The sequence below is a fragment of the Mesocricetus auratus genome, unplaced genomic scaffold, assembly GCF_017639785.1.
Source record: "Mesocricetus auratus isolate SY011 unplaced genomic scaffold, BCM_Maur_2.0 Super-Scaffold_100011, whole genome shotgun sequence".
Lineage (NCBI taxonomy): Eukaryota > Metazoa > Chordata > Mammalia > Rodentia > Cricetidae > Mesocricetus > Mesocricetus auratus.
In genome coordinates this window covers 6,789,389-6,811,373 of record NW_024429195.1, presented here as the reverse complement: position 1 = coordinate 6,811,373, position 21,985 = coordinate 6,789,389, and the positions used below count along the sequence as shown (strand labels likewise).

The window sequence follows — 21,985 nt, the reverse complement described above, 5'->3', positions numbered from 1 at the left end:
CCCGCGGAGCCCAGCGTCCCGGGGCTCGGTGCAGCGGGGTGCCCGCGGAGGCGGCCCCCCGGAGCGCGTGTGCGCGCGCGGGCAGCGGCGGTCTCCAACCTGCTTAGCCTGCTTTCTCCTGCCTGCAGCGCCACGGGCGGGCGGGCGAGCGAGCGAGCGAGAGCGGAGGGGAGAGGGAGTCCTCGTCTGCAAAGTGCTGCTCCCTGGTGCTCAGAGGCCGCTGCTCCAGCTCCGGCTCCGGCTCCGGCTCCGGCTCCGACTCTCATTCATTTCGCCGGTTAACATGAGAGATCATGGCCGCCTTCGGGCTCCTCAGCTATGAGCAGAGACCGCTGAAGCGCCCGCGGCTCGGGCCGCCCGATGTCTACCCGCAGGACCCCAAGCAGAAGGAGGTAAGGGCGCCGGCGGCCTCCCCGCCGTGCTGCCGCCGCTCCGCAGCGCTGACCTCGGGCCAAGCCGGCTCGGCGGCGGCGGGGCGTCCTCGGCGCTGCGAGGGGGGGGGAGGGGTGGGTGGGGAGGGGATCGGAGGCGGGGCCCCGGATGGGGTCTCGGGGACCCCGGGCCACCGAGAGACCTGGAGCCTGCCGACCCCCGCGCTCCGCCGCCGGTCGCTCTGCGGGGGCTGGGTCGCTTCCCGGTTGCCGGGGCCTTGCACTGCGCCGCTGGGCGCCTTACCTCTTCTTCCTTGCTGGCATCCTCCTGCTGGCTTTCCTGCGTTTCTGCCAGGTTTATTTATTTATTCCCCGCCCCCCGCCCCGGTCGTTTAGCTAAATCCTCGTAAACTTTTTGACAAATGTCGGAATGCATTACATCGGACATTGGGCTTTGCGCCAGCGGTATAGGCACGGATTGGGGGGGGGGGCCCTTTTCGCATCCTCCGGTTTGGAATGGAAGTCGGTTTTTAGTTAGGTGATCATATAATTTGGCTCTGTGAATGTATTTCTGTATCTCTCTCTTTAAAAAAAATATTAAGAGAGCAATATTAAGGAGAAGCGCTGAATGTTGTCTCTAGAGAGGCTGTTGGCTTTTCCCCGGAGGCGGTTATGGATGTGTAAAAGTAGGCAAGTTACCTTAGAAAGGGATAGCTTCCAGGATTACTTATTTCGTTGAGTGAAACCAATTGGTGAAACATGGGCTGTTGCAACCCATACCGTAGCTACAGTGGTTAGCATAAGCTATGTAGGTGTGTGTCAGGAGTTAACAAGTAATTATGTAACAACTCTCCAGTTGTGAAAAATGATCACCCTGGGCTCCACAGTTTGCCCAGAGACTCGCCTATCTTTTCCTTTTTTGGTTCACCTGCTCCACAGCTGTCAGTTCAGGCGTCGCCAGCCACAGTCCACCCATCTTCTCTCTTCTGTAGCTGAACGTGGAAACGACTGTGTATTCTTTCTATGACTCTGAAAATGCTCTATTAAAAGTTTGCATGTCCAGTGGTTTCAACTGAGGACTTTGCAAGTAAGAGTTCTTTAAAACCTCTATTTCGACAAATGTATCTGTTTCCTTAGAGGAGGCTCAGCCCAGACTGGGCAATGATGTGTCTGAGAAATCATCATAGCAATTCCCTTTAGATTTTATCAAATTAAATTTGAGCATTAGGGGTTCAGATCGACGGTGGCTGGCAAGTTTACAGGTGGTACTTCACCATGCAGTTAGTAGATTTCTCTCTACTCATGTCCTTACCCAGCTGCTAGGGCCTGTGCTTACCCCGTCCTTACCCAGCTGCTAATTAATGGTAGAGAGTAGGGACCAAGTGTACAGAAAGTTGACTTAACCATTAGTGCCAGGAACATTGGCAGAGCGTTTGGTAGGGATAGAGACGTTTATTTGGCTGACTTTTCTCGTCTGATAATTAATGTCTCACTGCACTTTCGGGAGGATGACTTAATGAGGGCAACTCCCTGCTTTGGGTTGGTGGCTTTGGTTATGATGTGTGCTTCCTTAGCACTTATTTTTAAATATGACAGCCAATTTCGGGGTTTGGATCCTGCAAAGAACAATTTTGGAGATTGGGCCATTTACTAGAAGTCTAAAACTGGAGGGAGTGATTTTAAAGGGTACTTTTTATACTTACGTTTGAGGAAGCAAGACAATTGAAGCCCAGAACAACTCGATTCATCTGAAGTGTGTATTGAATAAGCAGACTGGATTATCCTTGCGGCGCTGGCTCAGGGTGTGTGCTGTGTAGTTACTCTTCTAGGATTCCCTTTCCCCCAGGCGACCGATACTCTGTCTCTCTTGAGGAGAGAGTTATGTGTGGCTGTAGTCAAATTTGGGTACAATGCAGAACAGGTGCTTGGCTGTTTTTTTTTTTTTTTTTTTTTGGTGGTTGGCAAACAGATTCCTAAGCTCCAGTTATTTATGTACTATACTACTCCCTCAAAATTCCTCCCAGTCTTTACACACCCAGTGCTTTTATTCTTTTAATAACTGTAGAGAAACTTTATTGTGCTTTCTTGGCAGTCTTGACTTTTGCAGTTTATTGAAGTATGCATATGATTATATAAAGCATCAAAACCCACATATATATATACTTACACATACACATACATATATATATACTTACACATACATATGCATATACTTACACATACATATACACATACATATATATATTTGTTCTTACACACAAACTCAAGACATATAATTACACAGATTCAGAAGAGATCATCAATATTTATACTTTGAAAAGTTGACTTGTTCACCCAAATCTGTACCGCTCACCATGCATCAGGGAGCTGCGGTGACCCGTTTGAGAGAGGTCTCACTGACTACCCAAGCTGGTCTTGAACAGGGTCTTCTTGCTCCAGGTCTCCAGAGGGCTGAGGTCGTAGGCCTGCCCCATACCCAGCTGGGAAGCACTGGTTTTAATGGAGCAAGTGCAGGCTTCTGGTTTGACAGTCGTGAGAGTGTGAATTACGGTCGAGCATCTTTGCCGCTGGTAACGCCACATCACCTCTCCCGTGTCAACCAAGTTTAACTGTGCTCTTCTGGGGGGGGGCAGTGAAAGGTAAAACTTTGTGAAAATTTTGTGGGAGAAAAGCCCTGTTTCTAACAGGCTGCCTCGTCACTGTATATGTAGTTTTCTATGGTTAAGAAGTGTTAATAGTGTTCTGCAAACAGGATTTCAGGGTGCTGAGCTGGACCCTTCAGCGAGGACTCTGGGGACACAATGAAAAGACCTGCCACCCTGCTCATCGATTGGTGGAGTCCACTCGAGACCGTGCAGTACTCCGGCCGGCCTCCCTTTAGACATTACAATTATGTGGCCGTTGACTGCTTTGTCGTGGGTACACAGACTTTCCTCCAAACTTTAAAATGGCGTGGAGGGGGGAGTCAGAAAAGTGGGAGTCTCTTGGTTCTTCCTCCTTTCCGGCCCATCTATGTATCAATATTCTGCGTTCACCCGTGCGTCTTGCCCGAGCTTCCGGAATAGCTTGGATTTCAGATTCATCTGATGCTTCTCAGTTTGAACTTGCTCATTTTTTTTTTTCTTTCTGGCTTCAGGCTGACTTTTCTCCTCCCTGGAACTCTTGCCTGTGTTGGTCTTGACTGGACACCTGCCTGCTTGGCCTCCTCTGTCCCGAGCATTCCACCCAGTTCTCACACGTTTGCCTGAATCTTGGCTGTTTGTTTATACACCCCTCTCCCCCTCCCTGCATGGCAGTTCCCCCCCTTTTTTGGGGGTGTGTGTGGATGAGACTACTGCTTTCCTGCAAGGTGGTTGTTGGATATCTACGTGGAGAATGCAGCCTACACTGGAGTTGGGCATAGGCTCAACGTACAGTTATTTCCTGTCAGGGATTCAGGCTTGTCTCTTTATCATCTTGTTGACCTCAGCCCAGTGACCTTCTCAGGACTTGCTGACGTGTGAATCATTTATAATTATTTGTTCATGCCTGGCCATTCCCCACCAGTGGGATGGTTTCTTGAGGACAGGGAGGATGTCTCCGTCGGCCCTTGCCCTTGATGAGTCTGGCACAGAGTGAAGTTCCCGGGACTCCGAGGACACAGATATCTCTTGTACGGCAGTGAACAAGAGGGGTTAATAAAGAAAGCGGACGTGACGTCACAGGTGTTGGGAAGGTCTAGGTAAACGCCCAGGGTACCCTCTGCCATCTGTTGTGAAGGCACAGAGCTGTGGAGGTGAAATGGAAGCCTGGAAGGGGTGAAGTTGTTTTACCTTGGCCACGTGGCCCGGACGGTCGAATAGTAAATAAGTTCGGGAAGTCCAATTAGTCAGAAAGATGGCTTGGGGCAGGAGCGAGGTTTCTGGGCAGAGGAGCCACCAGCAGGGCCCAGGGGAAGGGTTGTGTGGCAGGCAGAGCAGGGCTGCTCAGTTGGCCTGGTGTGTTCCCCTCTCCTTCCAGCTTCTGAGCAGAGCTGACTCCCCTGAAGGACTAAGGGGGACTCCTTCCTGTCTAGGGCGGCAGTCTAGTGGCCCAGTGGTGGTTGATGGCTTAGCATGTATGAGGCTCAGAGTTGGGATACCCAGTGCCTCCAAAGAAACAGAAGTGGAGTGGGCGTGTGTGTGGGACTGGGTTGTTGGGAGTGGGCATGTATGGGGGGACCTGGGCTGTTGGGTCTCGGGTTCAGCAGGCCTAAGTTGTGGCCCCAGAGTTTGCATCTGTAACCAGATGGGATATAATTTGATACTGCCTTCTGGTCCAGAGGCTGCTTTGGGAGCTGGTCTAGAGAGAAGGCACCCCTACTTTAAGGGGAACTTCCTGGGGAACCTCCCTTGATTCTCTTAAGGACTTCTTATGGGCCGAAGCTGAAAGTTTGGCCTATCAGCCGGCGCTCACCACTGTTTGGTGGGACTTTCTGCGGACGCTGCAGCCTCTTTTAGTCGTGTATGAGACTGTGTCAGGAAAGCCCAGTCCCTCTCCACAGACTTTGTCTTAGGCTTGGAATACCTCATCGGCCTCAGCATTCCAGCCCCGCTCACCTCCTCTCTGGCTGCCCCACAGCTGGCCCCGGAGTTGTGACTCCACCACTTAACCCCTTCCTCGATTCAGAGCCCTCCCCTGTGAAATGGGCTCACATTTGAACAAATGGCTGTATGCTGAGCATAGCGGCATGCCGCGTGGTGGTGTTACACATACTTACACTCGATACGGGTCAGCTACAAGCAGCCGGGGTCTTGGTGAAGGATCCCAGGGCCCGCTGTTGCCCTGATGACAATATCCCCTGGGAGCTGCCCTTGGAAATGTGGTTTTATTCACCCCTTCCAGCTGGGTACCCTTCTGGCTTCTGTCAGTGCCTTGGGCCACTGCTAACCCTGTCTCTCCAGCAGGCCTGGATCTTAATGTTCACGCTCCAGTCCCTTGCTGTCGTGGTGTTTATTGATCTTGGGTTTTAGCAGAGATTGTCCCACACTGGGGACCCGTCTGCAGCTTTCCGAGTTTTACTGTGCTTCTGTGGTGTTCATCCGGTGTCAGAGACCTAACTGCTGGGCACAGTTGCCTCTACTCCCCCCCCCCCCTCGCAGCCTGCTCTCAGCGTGAGCTGCTTGAGGGCTGGGGATGGGGGTGGGGGTGGGGGGTTTGTTGCTGGTGCTCACGTGACTGCCTTGTGGCTGGGGTTAGACCAGGTACTAACTGAAAGAGAAATCAGCAAGATTCGTGGTGAAGACCGGGAGGGCCAGGCTAATTGGCGGGAGGACTGCCTGGAGGACTGAGCAGGCTAGGGAGACATTTGGTTCTAGAATGTTCCTTGCCTGGGAGAAATTTGTTGGCCTCAGGGCCCACCTAGAGACTTCAGTTAAGATCCCAGTATTCGAGCCAGGTGTTGGTGGGGCACGCCTTTAATCCCAGCACTCAGGAAGCAGAGGCAGGTGGATCTCTTTGAGTTCAAGGCCAGCTCTGGTCTACAAGAGCGAGTTCCAGGACAGCCTCCAAAGCAATACAGAGAAGCCCTGTCTCGAAAAACCAAAAACCAAACCAAACCAAACCAAACCAAAAAAACCCAAACCAAAACAAAATCCAGTATTGAGGGAGGGGATAAACCTGCCTCCAGGTGACTTGGGTTAGAATGCAGATAGAAAGCCCCATTCAGCTCTTGTCCTAGCTGCCCAAAGAAAAGTTCTAAATGGGGCAGGGGAATGTACTCAGCGTCAGACAAGACCCTGGATCCAATCACAAGCACCACTTAAAAAAAAGTGTTGCTAAGCGCGTCTGGCCGGAGAGGAGAAATGCAACCAGTTGTCATTTCAGGGAGAAACAGTTCTTAGCCTCTCTAATCACGACCTGCCCAGTCAGGATTAATGGGAGGAAACTCGGGAACTTGAAAGTCTCCTTTTCTCGGTGCTTCCTCAGCACACCGATCTGGAGAGGCAATGCTTTGGCTTGTGGGCCTCCCGGAGCAGCGTGGGCCCTGGCCTGTCCTCGCTCACTGCTCGTGGGGTCATAGCATGTTTCATTAAGTCTTCCCTGAGAGATTACTACCCGTGGTCCTTTGTGGAGTTGGGGAGCCACAAAGTGATGTGTGGTCTTTGGGCGGGTGAGAGAGAAGAGGAGTCTGGGGAGTCTGGCTGACAGAGCCACCCTCGGGTGTGTATGCATGCATGCATACATGGGTTGCGGCCATTGCTGGCTCAGGGGTCTCATGGTCTTTGCTCTGCAGTTCACGTCATAAGGAGGCTTTGAACTTCTGGGATTAGCAGTACTTTTTTATTTTGTTTTGTTTTGGTGACAGGGTTTCTCTGTATTGTTTTGGAGGCTGGCCTCGAACTCACAGAGATCTGCCTGCCTCTGCCTCCTGAATGCTGGGATTAAAGGCGTGCCCAACCAACGCCTGGCTAGCAGTACTTTTTATTTTCTCCCTTTTCACTAATACCCTGCATTTCAAACTGTGAGATTAGCCTTAGAGTGTTTCTGCCCCCAGAGAAAGTAACCTAAGAAATAATTAGATGGTTCTGATTGGCTTTGTGAAGACTGATTGGCTTTTGGTATATTACTGTTATTTTTTTCCTTTATCCTTCATCTTCCAAACGGCTGAGCCTCAAATTCCTGCCCCACCCCAGCCCTCCTTATAGCTGGGATTTCCAGCACGTGACACCAGCCTGGAGACTGCCGTGAGTCCTCGGCCCAGAGTTCCACATCCTACACACCTGGGGGGGGGGTTCTTCTCAGGCAGGGGGAGACTTTGCCCGACGCCTCTCTCCTCCCAGTGCTTCCCGCCCTCCTGTCTTTGTGCTGGAGAGAAGCCCCTCTTGGTTTTAGTTCATCAGCACCCGAGGGCAAAGCCCCTGACGCCGTCTCCCACCTGGGAAGAGGAGCCTCTCCTCATCCCAGATGACCACACCCTGCCCAGCCTTGCCCATAGCATTCATGGTCACCATTCTCTCTCGTTTTTCATCTGCCAGAGACCTTTGCTCTCCCGGCCCTCCCCTCCCCCAAGATGGAGCTCCCAGGTGAGCGAGAAACCTCACCAACCACCTTCTTGGCCTGGTTTGCACGAGCGTGGTTCTCTTCTGTCAACTTTTGTTTCGTTGTCCCCAGGAGAGAGCTGTCTGCACACGCGTGTGGCTCCTTTCACAGGGGTGCCAGCGGCCTGTGGGGTCTGACGGGAGCCACAGGGTGGAGGGCCACGCTCCCTTGTGAGAGCATTCCAGCTCTACCATTCCTACTGTGCACATTGCTCAGAGTGGTTCAGTGTGAAGGAGCGTGTCAACTTGAAAAAGAAGCCAACGTCAAATGTGAGGTCTAACTCAGTGGCGTGCTGGAGCGGCTTGTGCCGGCTGCCATGGAAACGCAGGCATCCTGTGAGCCGACGGACATCGGCTTCAGCACTTACATTCATCCAGGGTGGGTGTGTGGGGCTTGCGCCAAGGACACTGGCAAGTGCTGCCCACCAGGCCTCCCTTCCTTAGAGTTTAAATGAAGGGCCGGTCGTCAGGGTTACCAGCAGCTGTGCATAGTTACGGCCAACCCCTCCATCGTCATGCGTACTCTGCCTTTCCTTTCCTGCCTCCCACCTATGATAAATAAGTAAGTAAATGAGTAAGTAAGTAAGTAAGCAAGTAAGTAAGCAAATAAGCCAGGTCTTCATCCTCTGGATCATTTTGCAGCCTGGACTAAGCACGCGCCTCCACTCTAGACAGGGGTGTAACGGGAATCTACTACAGGCCTGCCGCAGGAGGACACTTTCCTCTCTGGTGAATCCGCTGGTGCAGGAGAGAGCCCTTTCCTCACGCCACCGCACCCGTCTTGACTGCAAGCTGAAAGGCTAACACAGTGTTGGTTGAGCAGCCCCAGGAGTTCCCCAGCCCTGAACTGACCTCTGGGAGCATGGGCAGCCCCAGGTAGCACTGGCTCCGTCAACAATAGCCGCCCACTCTCTTTAAGCCACTGCTGGGGTCAGGCACCAACTTCTTGGAGCCAGAGGCGTTTTTCATGTGGTGCTTTACACACACCCTGAGAGACTCAACAGTGCATGTCTCTCTGTGTTCGCCAGAGCGGGCTTTTCAGGATTCTTCCTCTCTGGCTCGGTCTGGGGCTGAGGCAGGAGGCAGCACCTGAAGAGGCAGGCAGGCCTCTGGAAGTCAACAGAGACTGAGTAGTCCGCTCTTGGTAGGAGGAGTTTTGTCTGCAAGACAGAAGAACCCTGTCCAGGTTTCCCTGGAAAGGGACAGGCAGGGAGGAAGCCATGCCTGTTGAGTGCGAGAGGTGGATTTATCCCAAGTGTCTCCACAACAGAGGGAAACTCGGCTCCCGAGAAGTGGCTTGCCACACAGGAGATCTGTGTCCCCTGATTTGTGTTTGCATTGTTGCTTGACCTTCCTTAGCGAGAGAGCTTTGACCTTCCTTAGAGAGCTTTGACCTTCCGTTGAGAGAGCTTTGGGTGGGCTTTGTTTTTTGTTTTTAAATTATTTTAAATTATTTTTTGGTAAATACCCTGACAGTACTGAGAATCCCTGGGCTTCAGTGACGATGGGACCTGTTCAGCTCAGCAGGTGTTTGTCACGGAAGCTCAGGCAGGCTCCCCTTGTGTTTTTGGGAAGGAGGTTCCCAGTCCCATCTCTGCCTCTGGGGATAGATGGCTGTAGCTCTGGCTGAGGCAGTTTTAGTCCTGGGTTTACAGGGACCATCGCTTGGCAGTTGTGGCTTCTTGTTTGTTTTATTTTGTTCTTTGTTTCTGGCTACTTCCCAGTTCCTCTGTGTCAATCCCTCCTGAGTCTGTCCATCCATCCATCCATCCATCCGTGTCGTCGTCATCCCCGTCCCCCCGTTCCCCCCCCCCTAAAGACATTCTCACTGTTAGGTTTTATTTTCCATGTTCTGTACCTGTGCAGCGCCAAACTGATTCGGTCATTTAACCAGTAGCGCTGAGCTACCTCGGGCTCTGTGCCAGCTGGGGCTTAATGAGGGCAGGGCCCGGTTCTGCCTCCCTGCTGCCTCCCCCTAGCCCCATCCCTAGGCCTCAGAACTTTCTGGAAAAAGAAGACGAGTGGACATAATCGCAAACAGCTGAGAAAGAACATTAGCTCCAGAGCCCTAGAGCTTTCGATGTACTGCAGATTTCTCAGCTAGAGTGCTCATTCTTCATCTCCCTCGGGGACACTGGCGTCGTCCCGAGGGACAACTGGGGACATCCGGGCCACCCCACACCCCACACACCAGGCTTTTCTGGATCCAGCTAGTTACGGAGTGGAGGAATGTCGACTGGGGGAGTGACAAGACAAGTAAATGGGGGACAGCATGGCTCAGGTAGTCTCCAGAGATCTGTGGGAACAGTAGAAGTGCCCCGGGTTTTTTTTTTTGGTAGAACTTGAGAGAAGAGGACTTGAGTCTGGGGCTTAGAGGTGGTTATGTAGGAGCAGACGGCGCAGAGGGGCCCGGCTTGTGCAAAGAATCGCAGGCTCTGGGGCCTAGACATCGCCCGTTGCTCTGGGCAGATCTCAGGGGCGTGGAGAAGGAAGGTGGGTTCGAGGCCTGGGTGCTCTGGGGTGGTGTTTGGGTGTGAGATGTAAAGTGCCTAAGGCCACAGCGGGCTCTTTTGAGGACTCTGGGTAACTCCTTGGTTACGTGTGGCTACCCTAAGAACCTTCTGCAGAGTGTTGTGACCACCTCGGGGGAGGCGGACTCAAAGCAGGAGGAATTTATTTTCCCGTGGTGCCAGAGGGAGTCTGAGCTTAGGGCACAAGAGTCCCTCTGAAGGTCTGGGTGGGGGTGGGGCTCTTCCTTGCTTATTGTGTTTCAGATCTCCCCTGCCCCCACTTTATCTCCCCTGCCCCCCCCCACTTTAACCTACAGCTTTTATCACCCTGGGTTTGCTTCCATTTCATACAGCCCACCCTTCTGTTTGGGACTTCTCTCATGAGGACACTCGTCTCTTGATTTAGGGTTTGCCTAGGATACTCTCAGATAGGGTTGTATCCGTAACAATGTCACAGGCCTGTGTTCTGAGATTCCATGTGGGTGTTGTTTTTTCTGTGTGTTTGGGAGGCTTGGCCGGGAGCCCGAGCAGGGTACCCTCAACAGGTGTTCAGGTTGGGGATTGGCGGAGCGGACGTGAGCCAGCGGTGGCGCGGGAGTCTGCAAATGTCCAAGCAGGCCGGGCGTTGGTGGCGCACGCCTTTAATCCCAGCACTCGGGAGGCAGAGGCAGGCGGATCTCTGTGAGTTCGAGGCCAGCCTGGTCTACAGAGTGAGTTCCAGGACAGCCTCCAAAACAATACAGAGAAATCCTGTCTCGAAAAACCAAAAAAAAAAAAAAAACCCCCCCCCAAAAAAAGTGTCCGAGCAGCCTGCCGACCTGAGGGAGGGACCTTCGAATGGGACTCTTCCAGCACTGTTAGTGCAAGCCGGCGCTCCCCACACTGGCTGCTCAGGACCTCTTGACGATCCGAAGTGCCAGGGACCCCTTACTTACAATGTTAGTTTGTACTGCTTAGTTGTATTTCTCAATATTTCTGGAGATTTCGGAAATTAGCGTATTTTCATGTTTGCTCATTTAAATGTAATAGTGGGTCGGTTTTGCTCATTTTGGTGTGTGTATGATGCTGGGGAACCCAACCCAGAGCCTTCTGTACTGAGCTGAGCAGGCTTTCTGTGATGGACCTATACACCTTCAGGGTTAGACTGTTTTTTTGTCTAAATGAGAAACGGCTCTTGTTGAATCAGAAGAATTGTTGAAAAAAAAAGGAGGTGTTGTTTTACATTTCTGCAAATCTCTTGGGTGTGTGGATTTTCATCACGGGTTTTGCATTCATTCTGTTGCAGTTTGTGTTTTTGGTTAAAGAACATGAAGACGGTCCGCCCTCTGTCAGAGAAGGAGCTGGGGAGTTCCTGACAGCCAAGGGGTCTCAGACTTAGGCTGTTGGGTAGATATGTTGGTGCTGATCCTAAACCGGCCTGTCTCGGAAATTTCTTTTTCCCTGAGGTTGAGAAATGTAGTAAGGGGAAGCGAGATAATGAATTTTTGTTTCCTTTGTTTTCCGAGACAGGGTTTCTCTGTATTGTTTTGGAGGCTGTCCTGGAACTCGCTCTGTAGACCAGGCTGGCCTCGAACTCACAGAGATCCACCTGCCTCTGCCTCCCAAGTGCTGGGATTAAAGGCGCGCGCCACCAACGCCCCCCGGAATGAAATTTTTTTTTCTCTTTTTCTGGTGTTTTCAATTCCAGAAGTTTCTGAGGAGCCAAAATCGAAATGTATTTTTTTATTTTAGTGGAGGCTGAAAATTTGTTTCCTAGCGACTTTTGTCTCTGCTCGTAGCTCCTGCCTTCATCACTGTGGGGTGATTTCTCTCCCGTCCAGCGTCTAACACAGTGTGCCCTTCTTCGCCCTTAGTTCTGGTCCCCAGCCACTGTAAGTTCTGTGCAGCGGGGCTGTGCTTGTCTTCATCTGATCTGGTGCGTCATAAAGGAATGATGATAATTGCTGGCTGGCTGGATCTGGGAGTGCAGCAACAGTCATGACGTGGCGCTACCAGGCTGTGGAAGAAATGGTTCCTGCTTTGAGAGGTTGGGATGGAGCATACCTGATCTGTGCCCAGGGTACTGGGGTCATAAAAAAAGGTGTTGGGGGCATGGCATGCTCCGTTCTTGAGTTCAGAGGTGGTGGGTGTTTCCTAGGCTGAGTGGGGAAGGCCTGGGCAGATATTCTGAAAACAGCCAAGGTCTTTTCCTCTTTTCTATTTAAGTAGATTTGCCATCTTTATTGATTGATTGATTGATTGATTGATTGGTTGATTGATTGACTGGTGTGTGGGTGTTTTGCCTGCATGTTTGTCTGTATCCTATGCACACGTGGAGGCAGGAGACGGTGCTGGATCCCCTAGAACTGGAGGTGCAGACAGTTTTTAGCCACTATGTGGCTGCTGGGGATTGAATATGGGTCTCTCGAAAAGCAGCCGGTACTCTTAAACACTGAGACATCTTTCCCTTCTGGTTTCTTAGACCATGTCATGTAGCCCAGGTTGGCCCTTTGACTCCATTTGCAACAGAACTCCCATCTACCCGCCTTGGCTGGGATATGTGTGTGTGTGTGTGTGTGTGTGTGTGTGTGTGTATGTGTATGTATGTATGTATATGTATATTGTGTATGTGCACGCACGCACACACACACACCCACACACCCACACCCACACACACACACACACACACACACACACACACACACACACACACACCTGGCTTGGAACTAGAGATCCCCCTGCTCTCGTCCTCCTGAGTGCTGAGATTACAGGTGTTTTGAACCAAGAGATGGGAATTGGGCACCATGTTGGGAGGAATTGCTCAGTTTCTTTTTAAGTGGGAATGTGTTGAGTCTGTACGCTTGAGTGTGCGCTTTAGGACAGGGAATAGGAGGTGACGAAAACTGCTGTGGGCAGGCAGATGAGCCCCAACAAGGGAAGAGAGTTAGAGATTGAGCGCTCCAGGGGGAGGGTGCCTGTGATCGCCCTTGAGAAAGCTCAGGAGACACGGCTTCATGGGGATGCCTCGGGTTTCCTGGACGTCTCCAGAGTCAGTGTGGTTGTGCCAGGGTTTCCCTCCGCAAGAATAACGTGTCCGACGGCCCATTGGCAGCGCCTCTCCACACGGTGTCCTGTCACCTGAGTCTGCTGCTCTCCTCTTGCCGTCCATCCCTTCATCCACGGAGAGATCCGGTGAGGTGACTGACAGAGCTGTTGGAAACCCTGGCGGGAGCGGAGAGTACCCTGTGCGTCTGAAGTGTCCCTGAGACCTTTAGTTAGATGGTTACTTTGCTCAGGGTATGGAGGACCCGGGCAACTCTAGCTCTGAGGTGGGGCCCATCCCCTTTCTCCTCAACCCTTCAAGGAAAGACAGAACTGACAAGGCTCAGATCCTGTCCGTTCTTACTAGAGCTACGCACGGGGCTGTCTGAAGAAGTAGACGGCACGGAAACTATTTTGTGAGCCCGCTGTTTTTATGTGGTCAGTTTTCAGTGAGTTGCCACCACCTCGGCTGTTTTGAAGGTTTCTTGTGAGCTGGAGATACCCCTTGAACGCCTAGCACTATTTGAAACTTGCTGAGAGGTTGTGAAGTCACCTTTTTGGGATTGCGTGTTCGATTACTCGTGGCTTGCGGTCTGCCGCCCATGCGCTGGGTGATTCTGGGGCGTAGAAAGGAAATTGAAACCTGCTGTCCATCTCCCCGAGAAGAGTGCTTCTCAGAGTGACTAGGGCTAGGGGTGAGGGTGTTTTAAAAGAAAGTTTTGCTCTGCTGTGGCCGAGGAGGTGGGAGTGAGCCAGCTTCCTGAAAACGGAGGGAAGGGCGGAGGAGCTCTGAGGTGCTTAACTGAGGTCCTCTTTTCAGACTGGTGTTTTGTGTTTTGTGTGTTTGTTTGTTTGACTCTGGCTAGGGGAAGTTTGTTTTCCTTAACTCAGAATTACAGTTAGTAGCTCTGTTGTGAGCGGCTGACCGAACACGAGAGTGAATACAATCTCTGCTCTCTGCCCTCCTAGGGCATGGCTTCCCACAGGGGTGCACCGAGCTTGGGGTAGGGGTGTAGTTAGGCGTGGGGAGGAGGAGAGCCAAAAAGAGCCACGTTGAGGCAAGTTAGCTGACTGCAGATTAACACCCCTGGATGCGCTCTGAGACTTGCGTTTGTTGTCGCTGCTTCAGACACGCCTGGCCGCAGGAAATACTAAGTGAAGAGAAGATTGAAAGGGAGACTTTACCTTAGCAGCTTGGCAAGCCGCAGCGCAAACCTGGGCCTGTGTGGCCCTCCTTAGCAGTGGCGGGTCTGTGACAAGTCCTGGGTAGGGTGAACTATCAGGTGTTTAGGTTTTCTTCCCTGTCTTTCTGTATATGCAAATCTAAAAGTTCCAGCATTTTCTCCTCCAGTTTTCCTGGAATCTTTCTGAGGGCCACATCCTGGAGTGTGACATCCGTGGGTGACAGGCATTTGGATGGGCTTTGAATGTGAATGAATGGGAGACAGTTATTTAGATGCACAAAACGAATGCTCAGTATACTGTACTTAGATATAATTGGGATCCAAGGCTCTCCACTTTGAAACCATGGAGGAGGTGCCTGCCCGCCCCACTCGGCTACTCTGGTTGGAATGAGGGAGGTGGTTAAGGGACATTGGCACTCTGTTTTTTTGTTTTGTTTTGTTTTTACGAGACAGGTTTTCTCTGTATTGTTTTGGAGGCTGTCGGTCCAGCCCGGCCTCAAACTCAGACATTGGCACTCTGAGCGTGTGTGTGTTTACCTCTCGGTTGCTGTGGACATTCCCATCTAACCCTTTAAATGTTCGTAAGCACCCAGTCACGTGCGTGGCTGATCCTGTATGTGCTGGCCATGGGAAGGTCATGATGGTGATGATTCTGTGTCAGAAAACAGTCAGTGTATGCCACTTACCGGCTCTGACTGTGTCACCATGGGAATGTAACGTGGGCAGCCTTACCTCCATTTCATAGGGGATGGGGAGAGCACCAGGATTCTGGGCTAGGTTAGTTGGAAACCCTGCCCGCTTCCAAGAGATCTTACTGTCTTGGAGAATGCCATGTGCAACAGCGAGAGGTGCGGCTCCATCCAGCAGTGGCTGCCCGAGGCACTGTTTTCAGAGATCCCTGGTGGCTGCTTAAGAGTCAAAACCACCGTATGCACTAACTCTTCACGTCTACCTAGACCCCATCCCCAGGTCGTCACTCTGCAAAAAGGGTTCTTAACTGTGCGTACATTACTTAGGAGTTACATGAGGATGTGTGAGCATGTCTGCCTAAATAACCAGAGGGAGGGGTGGAGGAAGAGAGAGAGACAGAGACAGAGACAGAGAGAGAGAGACAGAGAGAGAGAGAGACAGAGAGAGAGAGAGAGAGAGAGAGAGAGAGAGAGAGAGAGAGAGAGAGAGCGCTATCACCATCACTATGATTAAGAGGCATTGTCTTTTGCTCTCGGTGGGCATAGGTGTGAATGCAGACCTTGCTGTCCTGTGCCCAGGTTCAATCTTTGGTTTTATTTCAGGTCCCGCAGGTAGTGATTGACAGGTTTCAGGTGTGCTTGGGAGGGGAGGAGAATATTAGTAGCAGGGTAGATGATGGTGGATGAGCTGAGCCAACATTTTGGTGTGACTTTGATACAAACGTGGCCCTGGTGTTAAAACACTGGGAATTGTTTTCTCACAGGTTAGAAATCTTCCATGACGGCCTCAGCAAGGCCATGGTCACTCTGAGCCTCAGGCAGGGGTCTTCCCACGTGTTCCGTAGCTTCTGGTCTTCTGGTCGTCCAGACCCTTCTTGGTGCGTAGCCCCGTAACTCCCAGTCTCTGCCTTGTTTTCGCTTTACTGTCTCTCTTTCTTCTGTGTTTGTGCCTTCTTTTGTCAGGACACCAGCCTGCGGGACCTGAAGCCACACATTCAGCATGACCCTGTTTGGCTTGCTTGCATCTGGGAAGATACTAGTTCAAACTGTCGCACCCTGTGTGTTCTGTCCGTCTGGTTTCCTTGCTTCAAACAGGGTCACCGCATGCTTACAAGGGACAAGGGACGGGGATTTGACATTTTTCCCCCGTGGCCCAGTGCTGCACGGTACAGTGTGTGCACAGACCTCGCCCCATCTCCCGGGTGCGCGGGGCTCTTTTGGCATCGGGTGTGGTTGCGTCGTCCTGCATGCAGAGGCAGGCCATCTCCTTCCTGCTCTCCCTCCCGGTGCTGATGAGACATGCCCCTGTGGCCCCTGGCCTCACTCTCCTGTCCCCAGCCGTCCCAAGAAGCATCATGCGAACGTACGGCCTCTGTGCTTTCCATCTGTTATTCCGATCCCTCCAGCGTGACTTTCAGACCCTCACACCGCGTCTCCAGGGATGGGCACACATCCAGGAACCACTTGACCCTGATACCTTCTCTTGCTACAAGACGTTTTCTTCCCTTAGTGTCCCAGGCACAGCATATCAGGTCTCCCCGTTTGCCTGGAGTGGCCACGCTGTGATGTGTCCTTGGAAGATTTCGTCCACAACCTGACTGTCGCACCATGGTTGGGTTCCCCTGGGGTCTGTCCTGGGCCCATGTCCCTTCTCAGTGTCCTCTGTTCCTAAGTTTGAGTTGCGACCTGTAAGTAGAGGCTAACTTGGAACCCTCTGGTCTCCAGACTGTAATTCCCACGTGCCTTTGAAGCCCCTTCTGAGCAGTTGTCTTCAGTGCAGACCTGTGTAACCGGCTGCTCTCCCCTTGCTCAGAACCCCTGGTGCATCTGTGATAAAGACAGAGCCTCCCTCTGTGACCTCCATACCCTGTGTGTTCTGTCCGTCCGGTTTCCTTGCTTCAGGGTCAGCTCTCGGCTGCGTCTTTGCTCCTGTCCCCTAAATTATAGTTTCTTTTAAACTTGGTAGACATCCAACATGCTCTCCCCTGCCTTCCCCCATGGTGCATACATCAGTGATTGTTACCCTTCTTCTGAATTAAACTTTTTGTCACGATGTACCTTTTTTTACTGACGACAGTTCCCCTTGTCCTGAAGTTTGTTTTAGCGGGTGTTAACTTGGGTGGTCCTCTTATGTTTAGAGTCCGTGAATCTGCTTCTGTCCATTTACTACCAATTTCTCTGTCCTTAAAGTGTCACTTAATTTTAAAGTGTGGCATGGAGTTGGGCTTTTCTTTTCCCCTTTTGGCTCCAGTTGACAATACTTCAGCCCTCCACCACTGTTCAGACAGCCGTTAGCCGTCACGGCTCCAGCCGGCCTTCGCTCTGTTCTTTCCTTTCCTGCGCTCTTTAGATCACTAGACACTTCTCAGTTTACTTGGTGAGACGTTGGTTATACGTTTGTACGTGTATGTCCTTGCTTTAAGAATGACATAGTACATTCCTGATTCTTCATCCCCTCTGTTTTCTTAGGGGTGGCCCCCTTATGAAAGAGGTCAGAACTTTGGCATTGCGAGGGTCCTGTTAGAGAAAGGTGCTCATCCCAAAGGCCACCTTCCCACCTGTCTGGCTTCTCAGACTGGGCTAACCCCTTCTGTGTTCTCTTGAGCAAACAGCATTTCTCTCTGGGGTATCTTTCACACTTGCCATTTGCCTGTGGTGGATTCTCTATGGGTTTTTTTGTTGTTGGTTTGTTGTTTTGTTCTTTTGAGACAGGGTTTCTCTGTGAAACAGCCCTTCTGGAACTCTGTAGACCAGGCTGGCCTTGAACTCACAGAGATCCACCTGCCTCTGCCTTCCAAGTGCTTGGATTAAAGGCGTGCGCCACCAACGTCCACCTGGCTTGGGTTCTCCAGTTTTTACTGCAGTGCTGTGTTTATAATTACTTGTTGATTGAATGAAGGGGGAGCCTGGATTATGGCTTGTGGAAGTCAAAAGACTTCATAGCACTGTAAGGGTGAAGGCAGAGGAACGATATGATGTGGGCATATAGGTTGAAATGCATAAAATTGTCAAGTAGATTAAATGCAAGTTAAAATATTAAAAACCAGGTCACTTATTAATGGATCAGGCCCAGCGCTAAACTCTGCAGCATTTTATCTTATGTGACTTCAGCCCTGTAAGTTTTTCTTGTTTCCTTTTAAAAAAGGGATGAGATGTAGAGGGGTCTGTAGCTTGATCCCGGTGCTAGGTGTGAGCGCTGCCTTCTAAGGCAGATCTGTAAGATTCCAGCATACAGACATCAGCCAGACTGGACCACTGATCTTCATTGAGGCTTTGTATCTTCAGTCATGGGGACATGCTTTGATTTGTGGTCAGAGGCTGGCAGGGAAAAGGCCTCCGGCATTATCGATGACCTTTATGGAGTTATGCTAGATCTTTCTTTAGCCTCTTTAGAGGACAGAAACAGGGAAAGTCCTCTGCAGTTTTTGGATGAGGTCATTACGGATGAGAACACTATTTCGGGAATCTCAGTGCAGCTAGGAGGTGGGCAGGACAGAAGCAAGGTGAGTGACAGGCGGCAGTGAGCATCGGCAGGCCGCAGCGAGAGGGGTATGAAATGCTTCAAAAGAAGGAGTGTGAGAGTATGCATTGTGAGAAGCGTTGCGTTAATGACACAGTAAGTGGGGGAGTGATTCTTCCTGTAAGGTTGCAGAACCCTTATGCCTGTTAATCTTGTGCATTTCCCAAGGGCTCTAAACTCTGTCTATGGTGGGGATTATCCTGCTATCTTGGGCATGAACCTCATGCCATTCAGTCACAGATATTAACATTGTTCTAACAAGGGTCAGCAGACAGCCTCAGGGGTCTGAGAGAATTCTCTTTTGAGAGAGAGGTACAGGCCACAAAAAGTCGTTATAAAACTTTCTAAAACCTGTGTCTGGGTGAGATGGGTTGTAACCAGTCTTCCTGGGCAGCAGCGAAGGGGATGGTTTTCTGTTAATTGATGGCCTTCATCTCTAGCAGAGACTTCTGTCCAGTTCCTTGAGTGGTCCCAAGTTTGTTAGACAACACGGTGGTCAAGACCATTGGGAGCCTCTGCATGAGCCTGTTGTATTAGATGGTGAGGGTGGACAAGGGCACAGGTGTGTGTGTGTGTGTGTGTGTGTGTGTGTGTGTGCGCGTGCGCGTGTGCATGTGTTAATGTAACATTTATTAATCTGCCTTTGACATGGTCTTTGGAATCTGCACTAAGTGGCCTTTTTTTGTTTGTTTTGTTTCTCCATTGAGAAGGAGCTCTAGCAGTCTCTAGACTGCCAACAAAATGTGTTCACTTCTCCAAAGAGATCTTTTTTTACTTAGGAAAAAAAAAAGTGTGTATGTGTGTGCGCCTGTGCGCGTGCCCTGTGCCACACATGTGGAGGCCAAAGGATAGCTCTTGGGAATTGGTTCTCTTCTCAGGCAGTTAGGTCTCCACCTAAGCACCTCTCCTGGTGAAATATTTTGTTGGAATTAAACAATTGCTTTGAAAATGACACAGAAAAATGGCAACCTCAGCTTGTGTGTGTGACTGTGTGTGTGTGACTGTGTGTGTGTGAATTACGGTTACATTAGGAGCTTGCTCGTACCTCCCAAATGTCTGATCTTTCTATCTATACAGACTCTGAAAATGTAGAGAAAAATGTGAACCCTGGGCTTCCCTAGGTGTTTTCTTTTTTTCTTTCTAAATTTGCTGAAGGCATGTGCTGTCTTTTTTTGTTACAAGGTATCATCTTGTAGCTCTGGCCGGCACTCCTGTGCAAGGCTTGTGTTTTAGTGGAAGTCATGGAAGGAGTGTAGGATTCCTCCTTTATCTGTGTTATAGCTACTTTCAGAATAGAAGTTCCCTTTGTGAGCAACATGGTTGGTGTAATACTACCTTGGCTTTAAGGTAATGGCTGTGGTCTGTCTCCCTGTCTTTGCAAGGAAAGCCATCGTAACAGTTGATGGTCTTTGAAGAGGCTCAAAGTTCATAGGGAGGAAGCTATTTGTGTCCCTAACAGATCAGAATCATTCTGTTCCGACTTTGGAGTCTTTTCTTTTCTAATTACACCTAATCTTGGCAAAGCTTGAAGAGCAGTCATGGAAGCTTCCTGTGTGAATGCATGTAACACCCATCACCTTTTGTGTAAATCTCTTAATGCTGCCATGATCCTAGCCAGTTTCCTTCAAAGTTAGATCTGCAGACATCATCAGGTTGGAGAGGATGGTTTTTCCCTCAAGGGGAGTCTATTGGTGCTGCATTGGGGTTTGAGAAATGTTGTCAACAGTAGTAAACACTTGAGGGTCTTCTGTTCTTAACTCATTTGGATTTTTGCCATTGGTGTTTGTTCATTTCAGGTACTTCAGAAACTAGACCATCATGCACATTTGGCTTACGTTTTTTTTTTTTTTTAACCTGTTTTGTTTTTGTAGAACCCCATTCCATTTGAAGTGGTTAACACTCAAAGGAGTTGGGGGCAAGGTGAGGTGTCAGTTGAGAGGAGAAAGTAGAGATGACTGCAGAACCAGCTGCTCTCAGAAGCCTAGAATTTTCTTTTGAGAAAATCACAACCTTTGTGAGTTAAAAATAATTGCTGACACTCAGTGTTTCCCCCAACACCCTAGGGGCAAATCACAGGCAAATTCACACGCCGTTTTCTTAGGATACTCTCTTATGACTACATTTGTAACCCTGGTGTTGTAGACACATTTTTATTAACTGCTTCTTAAGGGTGATCAAAATCTTCCTGTCTTAAAACATACATTGGGTAGTCTTATCTTACAATTTTGAATAAGTGTTTTGAAAATGGATGACCGGTTTGAGGTGTCTTTTGGAATGGTTAAGGAATCTGTCTTCTGGGTGAGCCGTCATTTGAGTGGCCACCTCAGCTGGAAGGAGACCTGCTTACCACAGAGCTTTGCTTCCTGTGTTGGGGTCCTTTGAAAGTGCCTGCCGAGATACCCACAAATGCACACACAGTGCAGTTGCATAATGCAGTTCTAGAAGGCTGAAGTTCTCAGCCAAGGTAACCACAGCAGCCCATGGAACAGTTTTTTCCTTTCTGTTTTACATTTATGTCTGGTGTCTGTCATTTTGTCTTTTGTGTTGTGGGGTACCATCAACCCAGTCACTGAGACTGTTTCTTGCCTCATTTCTTACAACTTCTGTTTTCCATTCTGTATTTTCAAGCTCTGATTTATTCTAGAACTCAGTGATAAACTGGGTAGGGCAAGGAGGTCATGCATTTTTTTTTTCAGTTTCTAAAATTCCAGGGTATTAGTCAGGCACATACATTTAATCCAGAATTCAGGAGGCAGAGGAAGGTAGATCTCTGAGTTCAAGGCCAACCTCGTCTACAAATCAAGTTCCAGTACAGCCAGGGCTATACAGAGAAACCCTGTCTTGAAAAACAATAATCAAACACTAATAATTAAGAGTGATAATTATTATATATTATGTTATCTTAAAATTATTATTTTAATATTATGTACAATTATTATATATTGTGTTATATAATAAAATAGCCTGGAATGATAATAATACTTTTTTTGATGTGTTTAAACTTGGAAAAGTTTCTTCACATCCATTCAGGAGGTCATTTTAAGGATCGTAGGAGTAGCACTGTATTTTTAGACCACATTGTCCTGTGACATTTGTTCTTTGTGTTATGGGTATGTCTCTTTGTAGTCTAGGATCATTCTAAGGATAGTATTTCAGTGTCGGCTTGCCCAGACAGTGGACTAGTATGGTGTATGTCGCTTTTCTTACCTGCGAAATGGATTTGACCCTATAGTACCTAAGTCGGTAAGGATTAAGTGAACTAGAATATATAAAACTAGTGCCCCCCCCTGCCCACCCCTCATCCCGAGCTGTATGTGTGGGTGGGCCATGCTCGCTACCACAAAGCTTATACTGTAAACATTCACGTCTTTGACTCACTATGGGGTCTTTGATAAGTTGGATGGGAGAGCTTTGTTGAATCTAAAACAGGGCCAGGAGCTAGAGAGCTTGCTTAGCAGGTAAGAGCCCTGGTTGCTCTCCCAGAGGACCCGAGTTAATCACATGGTCTGTAAGTCCAGTTCCAATGCCGCCTTCCTCCGGCCTCTGCAGACACTGTCTGTGTGTGGTTCACAGACATTCATGCGGGCAGCGTACACACGCGCATACAAATAAGTAAATATTAAAAAACATAG

The 21,985-nt window shown here is 50.0% G+C and overlaps 1 protein-coding gene across 7 annotated transcripts in view; it reads left to right on the top strand.

The window, feature by feature from the left end:
* Med12l (mediator complex subunit 12L) overlaps window positions 1–21,985 on the top strand; it is a 307,049-nt gene that overhangs the window by 1,019 nt on the left and 284,045 nt on the right. For all 7 annotated transcript variants that reach the window (XM_040754386.1, XM_040754384.1, XM_040754385.1 and 4 more), the window contains exon 2: window positions 129–392. In XM_040754386.1, the coding sequence (XP_040610320.1) occupies window positions 294–392 (99 nt within the window). In that variant the 5' untranslated portion in view covers window positions 129–293. The remainder of the gene's footprint in view (window positions 1–128; window positions 393–21,985) is intronic.